This window comes from Xyrauchen texanus, chromosome 6 (genome assembly GCF_025860055.1).
Source record: "Xyrauchen texanus isolate HMW12.3.18 chromosome 6, RBS_HiC_50CHRs, whole genome shotgun sequence".
NCBI lineage: Eukaryota > Metazoa > Chordata > Actinopteri > Cypriniformes > Catostomidae > Xyrauchen > Xyrauchen texanus.
In genome coordinates, this window is record NC_068281.1 from 2,965,382 (window position 1) to 2,975,171 (window position 9,790).

The following is a 9,790-nucleotide window of genomic DNA, read 5'->3' on the forward strand; positions in this document are numbered from 1 at the left end:
GACATTTTGACCTGTACGCCACGGCTCACACGATGACATAATTTATTTTATTTTCATTTTGGTGGCACAGGCCAAATTACTGACACAATAACTAGGTTTTGAAGCATGAATTAAACATTTTGGGTGAGGTACTACATTTTGCAGACATGCAATAGAGTCTTGATGTCCCATAAAACTGTTGTGACAATTGCACTTAAAGTGTAAAATGTAATCAAGTTTACACACGAAAAGTGTCATTTTTTTGAGTGTAGATTTACAATGCAGATCTGTTTCCGTATATGAGTTAAATGCATATCAGCAATTAGTATTCTCATTCAATTATGCTCTTATAATGAAGCAATATACACTCACCTAAAGGATTATTAGGAACACCTGTTCAATTTCTCATTAATGCAATTATCTAATCAACCAATCACATGGCAGTTGCTTCAATGCATTTAGGGGTGTGGTCCTGGTCAAGACAATCTCCTGAACTCCAAACTGAATGTCAGAATGGGAAAGAAAGGTGATTTAAGCAATTTTGAGCGTGGCATGGTTGTAGGTGCCAGACGGGCCGGTCTGAGTATTTCACAATCTGCTCAGTTACTGGGATTTTCACGCACAACCATTTCTAGGGTTTACAAAGAATGGTGTGAAAAGGAAAAACATCCAGTATGCGGCAGTCCTGTGGGCTGAAAATGCCTTGTTGATGCTAGAGGTCAGAGGAGAATGGGCCGACTGATTCAAGCTGATAGAAGAGCAACTTTGCCTGAAATAACCACTCGTTACAACCGAGGTATGCAGCAAAGCATTTGTGAAGCCACAACACGCACAACCTTGAGGCGGATGGGCTACAACAGCAGAAGACCCCACCGGTACCACTCATCTCCACTACAAATAGGAAAAAGAGGCTACAATTTGCAAGAGCTCACCAAAATTGGACAGTTGAAGACTGGAAAAATGTTGCCTGGTCTGATGAGTCTCGATTTCTGTTGAGACATTCAGATGGTAGAGTCAGAATTTGGCGTAAACAGAATGAGAACATGGATCCATCATGCCTTGTTACCACTGTGCAGGCTGGTGGTGGTGGTGTAATGGTGTGGGGGATGTTTTCTTGGCACACTTTAGGCCCCTTAGTGCCAACTGGGCATCGTTTAAATGCCACGGCCTACCTGAGCATTGTTTCTGACCATGTCCATCCCTTTATGGCCACCATGTACCCATCCTCTGATGGCTACTTCCAGCAGGATAATGCACCATGTCACAAGCTCCAATCATTTCAAATTGGTTTCTTGAACATGACAATGAGTTCACTGTACTAAAATGGCCCCCACAGTCACCAGATCTCAACCCAATAGAGCATCTTTGGGATGTGGTGGAACGGGAGCTTCGTGCCCTGGATGTGCATCCCACAAATCTCCATCAACTGCAAGATGCTATCCTATCAGTATGGGCCAACATTTCTAAAGAATGCTTTCAGCACCTTGTTGAATCAATGCCACGTAGAATTAAGGCAGTTCTGAAGGCGAAAGGGGGTCAAACACAGTATTAGTATGGTGTTCCTAATAATCCTTTAGGTGAGTGTATGTGCATTTTTGGGCAATGAAATAATAGGAGTTTAAATTCAAAACATTAAGATATTCGTGTATACCCAACCCACAAAACGACTTCATCCTTAGTCATTTGTGTACAAGAGATTAACGCACAGATGCAGTTTAGTATTGTGTGTTCTTCTGTGTCTTTGTTAAGCATAATGTATTTGAGAGTGGATGTTCTTACTACAACATTCTTAAAATAAATGCAATTTAGTGCAGAAAAATCGAAATAAAACAATATGTGTGCATGTAACACACCTCAGCTTTTTTATGTGATTTTGAAACAAGTAGGCTACATCATTGTTGCTATCTAGCTTTAGGCTGTCGTCTGTTTGTGCCAGCTTCCTGATTGGTCAAGTTATTTAGGACACAGCTAGATCCGAGCACGGCCAGCCTGGAATCCAGCACAACCTTCCTCTTCCTCCAGGAAGAATGATCCTCTTCCTTCTCTTCCTCCTCTGGGTCAGTCTCAACATCACTGCGTTCATCTTTGTCCAGCTGTTGATTGGATTAAAGAGAAGGTTAAAGTTGGATTGACCTAAAAATCTTTGTAGCTTTGAAAGATAGACAGAAAGATTGACAGACAGATAGACAGACAGATCATTTGACAGACAGACTGACAGAAAGTTTTATTGACAGACAGACAGATTGACATACATACAGACAGATGGATAAATAGACAGACAGATTGACATATAGATATAATGACATAGACAGACAGACAGAAAGACATTTACAGACAGGTAAATAGATAGGCAGACAGACAGACAAATAGATTTATTGACAGACAGACAGACAGACAAATAGGTAGACTGACAGACAGATAGACAGATGGACAGACAGATAGACACAGACAGACAGAAAGATATCTTGACAGACTGACAGATAGATAGACATTTACAGACAGGCAAATAGACTGACAGACAGATTGACACAGACAGACAAACAGGTAGATAGATAAGATAGAAATATAGATAAATAAACAGGTAGACAGACAGACTGACAGAAAGATATCTTGACAGACTGACAGACAGATAGACACAGACAGACAGAAAGATACATAGAATGACAGAGACAGACAAATATATAGATAGAGAGACAGACATATATATTTATTGACAGACAGACAGACAGACAAATAGATTTATTGACAGACAAACAGACAGAAAGTTTGACAGATAGACAGATCAATGGATGGATCGATAGAGAGACAGACAAATATATACTGTAGATAGACAGACAGGCATATAATACACACACACACACGACAGATAGACAGACAAATATATTTATTGACAGATAGACAAATAGATACTGCAGATAGACAGATAGTAAGATAGACAGACAGATAGACAAATATATACTGTAGACAAACAGACAGACAGATTGCCAGACAGACAAACAGATAGACAAAGATTGACAGACAAATAGACCAACAGATAGACAGGTAGACAGACAGATAGATAGATGGACTGACTGACAGACAGACAGACAGATTGCCAGACAGACAGATTGCCAGACAAACAGACAGACAGACAGACAGACAAACAGACAGACAGACAAAGATTGACAGACAAATAGACCGACAGATAGACAGGTAGATAGATAGATAGATGGACTGACTGACAAACAGACAGACAGATTGCCAGACAGACAAACAGCTAGATTGACAGACAGACAGACAAACAGATAGACAAAGATTGACAGACAAATAGACCGACAGATAGACAGGTAGACAGACAGATAGATAGAGGGACTGACTGACAGACACACAGATTGCCAGACAGACAGATTGCCAGACAGATAGACAAACAGATAGACAAAGATTGACAGACAAATAGATCGACAGATAGACAGGTAGACAGACAGATAGATAGAGGGACTGACTGACAGACACACAGATTGCCAGACAGACAGATTGCCAGACAGATAGACAAACAGATAGACAAAGATTGACAGACAAATAGATCGACAGATAGACAGGTAGACAGACAGATAGATAGATAGATGGACTGACTGACAGACAGATAGATTGCCAGACAAACAGACAGATAGACAGACAGATTGATAGATAGATGGACTGACTGACAGACAGACAGACAGACAGATTGCCAGACAAACAGACAGACAGATTGCCAGACAAACAGACACACAGGTTGCCAGAAAGACAAACAGATAGATTGACAGACAGACAGACAAACAGATAGACAAAGATTGACAGACAAATAGACCGACAGATAGACAGGTAGACAGACAGATAGATAGATGGACTGACTGACAGACAGACAGATTGCCAGAAAGACAGATTGCCAGAGAAACAGACAGACAGATTGCCAGACAGACAAACAGATAGACTGACAGACAGACAGATAGACAGATAGATAGATAGATGGACTGACTGACAGACAGACAGATAGACAGATAGATGGACTGACTGACAGACAGACAGACAGACAGACTGACTGACCGACTGAATGATTTATTGCTGGATCGATTTACCTTCCCTAAGAAGAGGAACTTGTAGATCATTCTGAAGATAAGATAAGCCCAGTATATGTGAAGGGCCTGCAGCACCAGCAGCAGAACATTAAAGAAATAATATCCCATAAAGGGTTCAAACATTTCCATAGATAAAACAAGAGTAGTGTAGATGATCCTACAGGAGAGAAAACACATACGGATCAACAATGCATTGCAAAAATCAGCTCACATTGAAGAGGTTTATCCGTAAGTGAAGGATATAAACTAAGAATACAAAAGTATTTATTTTATTGCCACTAAATAAACAATACGATCAATACGAATCAATACCAATAAACCACTGGAATTGGATCTGGAATGTTTGTACGTATAAAAATATGAGTTCACTACATTAAAATGCAGATAATGTTATTTCTTACCATTCAAAATATGTAAAAATATTGAGAAATATTAAAGCTCCTTAGAAGCTCCCCGTAGAGGTTTATAAATCTCTGATCTATATAGCCTAGTTTCCATCCAACTTTCGTGCTATTTTGTTATCGACAAAGTGAAAATGCGGTAAAAAAAAAAATTGCGACATTTGCCGCCTTCTGCCCGTTTCCATTCAAACGGCCTGTTATCGATAAAAACGTTGTGCGTGATGACGTCATGCCTAATTCACCTCCCAAATGTCCCTATTTTTTCCTCCAAAGTTTGGGTAAAATGGGAAATTATTGAGACTGAACTCGATTATCATCTAAAATGTATTTTAGCTTCATAATGCAAATTTACATTTTCTGAAGAAGCAGTAAATGCGATCTGAGGTAAAGAGGGTTCGATTTAAAGTATTTAAACGTTTTAAATTGTTCAAAAGCTCGTTTTCTGAAAGTGAACTCGGCATTGGACAATTAGTTCTGATAGTTTATAATCTATAAAAGTCTAGAACATTCTGAGAACGTCATTCAGCCGACTTTATTCATCTACAGAACGGGGTACGGCTAATTTAAGTTTGTGTAAAGAAAAGGCATATAGGTCTAAAAATATACTGTATATATTTTTTTCGTTTGGTAATGTATTTTATTTAAAACAGGGGATTTTGCCGGCATTTTTTTCAAAAGTAAAACTAAACAATAATTTAATAGAATTGGGCTGTACGTGTTCCAAATTATTTTTAAATAAAATAAAATAAACACTGATGATTTTCTCCTAGTATTGTGTATTTGTTTTTAATTTAAAACATCTTTGTGCACAGAAATTATGTTTTTTGTATTGTGGGCTAATTCCGTGACTGCCGTCTATTGTTTTGAACGGTGTGATTGGCCGTTCAATGTTCAATGTGCACAAGATATTTTTGTTGGCACTCCTAGAAGTGTCCCGTTTGCAGATGGTAAATGGTCTGCACATATATAGCGCCTTTTTAAGCCTTAACGGTATTCAAAGTGCTTTACACTGTGACTCATTCACCCATTCACACACACATTCACATTGGGAGCAACTTGAGGTTCAGTGTCTTGCCCAAGGACACTTCGGCATGTGGAGTTGACAGTTCGAACCACCAACCCGGGATTAGTGGCCGTCCCGCTCTACCAACTGAGCCACAGCTGCCCCCACCGGACCTATATGCCGTAAAGATCAATCCATAATCACGTACAATAAATTGGCTTTCAATACTATCGTCATGACAACACAGGCTAACGATTGGGGCGAACTCTGTCATGTGACACTACATTTTTGCGTTAATGCCGTTTTTATCGACAAAAAGTGTTTCCAAACCATTTTTTCACGACATTTGATGTATCGACATGGAGTTTATGCGCTTCAGTTAAACGGGAAAATATTATGTCGACGCTTGTGACAATTTAGCGATAATGTACGTTTATGTTAGTATGGGTTGAGTATTTTAACGATGTTTTTAAGCAAAAATAAAAAGAGCAGTTGTCATGAAGTTCTTACTTGCTTGGAAACACAACCAGACGTGTGACCAGAAATACAACAGCAAAAATCACAAACAAAGAATCACAGGTTTTTTTCCACCCGGCGTAGTGGAGCATCTTGGCCGACTGTAGAGAGAACAAAGAGAGATCTGAGTTCAGCAAGTTACTCTTAATTAGTTCAAATGTAACTTCTCTAAAAAGTATCCGCATTATACACAGGATCCCAAACTTTACAATAAATAAATAAAAATGTGATTAAAGCATTCAAATCACCAAACCCCTAAGTGCGAGTAATAGTAATATCGATGATGAAATCTCAAAACTTCAGCAAACAAAGTCAAAGGTGCGACTTATACGGAAAAATAAGGAGTCATTATTTCAAAGGAACGACTGGGGGCAAAAGGAGAATTTTGTGGCGATGGTTTTCACATTGCTTTATGCCATGAAAGCGTGACTTGAGTTGTTGTACTCGTACCTCGAGGAGGAAATCCGAGGAGTCGTGGACGAGCATCACCAGCGTGCCAACCCGAATGTAGTTGGAGCAGTACGAGAAACCAAGCAAGAATATCGTAGCAAAGTGATGGACAATCTGTTCTTTGAAATCCTAAAATAGAACATGATCCAGATTAGCGGTAATTCAGAAGGCAATAGACAAAAGAATGGTAAATGCACTTATATAGCACCAAAGCGCTTTACAATGTGTCCCAATCACCCATTCACACACACACTCATACACCAATGGTGGCATAGCTGCCATGCAAGGCGCTAGCCTGCCATTGGGAGCAACTTGGGGTTCAGCGTCTTGCCCAAGGACACTTCGGCATGTGGAGTCATGTGGACGGAGTCGAACCACCAACCCTGGGATTGGCAGCCGACCCGCTCTACCATCTGAGCCACAGCCGCCCCATACTGGTGTCCAAAGAATGGTCTTTGATTATACACACTCTGCCCTTTTTCAGGCTAATTAAGCCTCCGAGAGGGATAAAGGCCGACTGCGGAAGGTGGTGCGACGAGAGAGATGACCGTTATGTGTGTGTGTTTATGTCTTTTTGTTTAACTTTTTCATTAAACTATTATTATATTACTTGCCTCCTCCTTGCCCGTCTAAATGTCTTTACACTGGTGCTGAAGACCCAGGAAGGAGGAGGGATATGCCGTAGTAGATTTCTTGCCACTACCATCTACCCCAACGGAGCAGCCGCGGTCGTCTGCCGGGGGACGGAGTAGACCGGCCGCCTGGAAGCGGAGGAACGGTCGCCGACCGCGATGGGAGGAGGGGCTCCTAATTGACCGCCTGGAGCGGAGGTGTCCCCTACCAGCCGCTGAAACACGGCGGGGTCTGAGACTGCCGACCGCGAGAAGGGAGGGGCTCGTTGCCGACCTCCTGGAGTGGGAGAACCGCTGCCAGGGGTGGGGGTGACCCCCTCTGTTCCCAGAGAACGCGGCGGGGCGTTCCGTCCGCCAGGGGCTGGATGACTGCCTCCGATCCACCCGGGGAGGCGCTGCTGACGTCCGATAGAGGGTGGAGGAGTGGCTGAGCGTATCGGAGAACTGGCGAGTACGTTTTTTTTTTCATCTCTCTCTCCTCTCTCTCTCACTGCCGCTCCACGTTGGCTTTTTCCCTATCTTTTAAATTTTACAGTGTTTTTTTGGAGGGTACTACACTGTTACAGGAAGTACCCCCCTTTCCCTCCCCTTGTCCCCTCCCTCATCCATGTAGACGGGTCAGTAGTACAGTGGCCAATTAATGATATCAAACACTTTTACTCCAATGCATCATTTGAAAAACATAAAATTTGAACACTTACTTGCATTACAGACCTATCTACATTTACACACTTATATCAATGTTGCGCGGGATCTCCCCCGATAGAATACTGAACTTAGCCAAACATGCAAGCTGACGCATCAGACGAAAGCTTTTGGGACACTATCGGTTAGGTTTAGGTTCAAGTTTTAGGTTAGGGAGGTGCGTTTACTCATTAAAACCTCTATCTAATATGCACCTTAAAAACTTTGTCAGATTATGACATCAAATTCCACTCGATTTTTGGCGCCCCCCACTGGACATTTCACAGGGAAACGGCTGCGAAAAATGTAATGAAGCACGCAATTTAATTTTGCATGTGTTGCCAACGTCTCGTAATATTTATGAGATCATGCTGCATACAATTGTCTTATTTGTGTTTATTTATATTATTTATTGAGGTTTTTTTTAGAGAAACATCTCAGAAAAAAACTGACACTTAAATGAATAAATCGTCTGCCGGGGGACGGAGTAGACCAGCCGCCTGGAAGCGGAGGAACGGCCGCCGACCGCGATTGGAGAAAGGGCTCCTAACCGACCGCCTGGAGCGGTCAGGGCCGCTGCCAGGGGCGGAGGAGTCCCCTACCAGCCGAGTCTGGGGGAGACCCCCTCTGTTCCCAGAGAACGCGGCGGGGCGTTCCGTCCGCCAGGGGCTGGATGACTGCCTCCGATCCACCCGGGGAGGCGCTGCTGACGTCCGATAGAGGGTGGAGGAGTGGCTGAGCGAATATTTATTAAATGAATAAATCGTCTGCCGGGGGACGGAGTAGACCAGCCGCCTGGAAGCGGAGGAACGGCCGCCGACCGCGATTGGAGAAAGGGCTCCTAACCGACCGCCTGGAGCGGTCAAGGCCGCTGCCAGGGGCGGAGGAGTCCCCTACCAGCCGAGTCTGGGGGAGACCCCCTCTGTTCCCAGAGAACGCGGCGGGGCGTTCCGTCCGCCAGGGGCTGGATGACTGCCTCCGATCCACCCGGGGAGGCGCTGCTGACGTCCGATAGAGGGTGGAGGAGTGGCCTAGGTTACGGCGTATCGGAGAACACCATCTCGTAATGTTTATGAGATCATGCTGCATACAATTGTCTTATTTTTGTTTATTTATATTATTTATTGAGTTTTTTTTTTAGAGAAACATCTCAGAAAAAATTGACACTTAAATGAAACAAAAAAAAAAGCTCATTCATGTCTCCTGAGCTACAAAAGCAACTCTCCTCTGGACGTGTAAATTGACATTTATTTGAATGACAACAGCTTTACCTTGGTGAAAAGCAGTTCAAAATGATGCCTTAATCTTGCCTAAAATATTGACCTTTATGCAGGATTAATGCCAAGACATTTTAACAGTTGGAAATGTGTATTTAATTGAGCTAGCGAAGTAAATATTTAAGTGGCTTTAAAACAGAAACTCACAAAAGGGCTTTTACAAGACACCAGGAAATCATGAAATATTAAAAAAGGCAATAACTCCTGTGGGACACTATTGTGTGAGATGCAGGAAGTCTTACTTTTCGTTTAACGTCCACAGATACACAGAGCAGGAGAGACCAGTAGAACCCCAGCTCAAGCATGTAGTACCAGTAATGAACATCCTGCACGGGCTAGAGACAACACAAACACAGGACCTTAAAGAAAACAGTGCTCATAGGGTTAAGAATAAAGAGTGAAAATATGACATCACATCTGATACAACACAACACAAAAAATATTTTGAACGTTTTAAATCTAATTATTACAGGCTTCTTTGGAATACTCGATTCTGATTGGTCAATGGCGCCATCTAGCGGTCTGATATTTCTCAGTAACAACCGCACATCCACCTATCAATCCACTGATCTGGGTTCTGCGAGACATCCTGCTTTTCGGATCACTGTGCGATCTCTACAACTAAGCTTAGAAAGTCATTTAAACTCAAATCAATCGGCCAATATTTAGAATTTTTTTCATTAAAATAAATTTCGGTGTCTACGCAAATGCAAGAAGGTTTACGTTTGTTTGAACCAAGCGTTACGCAAGAATT

General features: G+C 42.2%; 1 protein-coding gene across 3 annotated transcripts in view; it reads right to left on the bottom strand.

The window, feature by feature from the left end:
* Positions 1-894: 894 nt before the first annotated feature.
* LOC127644749 (ceramide synthase 2-like) overlaps positions 895-9,790 on the bottom strand; it is a 39,550-nt gene continuing 30,654 nt past the window's right edge. For all 3 annotated transcript variants that reach the window (XM_052128106.1, XM_052128107.1, XM_052128105.1), the window contains 5 exons: positions 9,279-9,371; positions 6,444-6,572; positions 5,988-6,094; positions 4,074-4,230; positions 895-2,072 (listed from right to left, as the gene is read on the bottom strand). In XM_052128106.1, the coding sequence (XP_051984066.1) occupies positions 1,881-2,072; positions 4,074-4,230; positions 5,988-6,094; positions 6,444-6,572; positions 9,279-9,371 (678 nt within the window). In that variant the 3' untranslated portion in view covers positions 895-1,880. The remainder of the gene's footprint in view (positions 2,073-4,073; positions 4,231-5,987; positions 6,095-6,443; positions 6,573-9,278; positions 9,372-9,790) is intronic.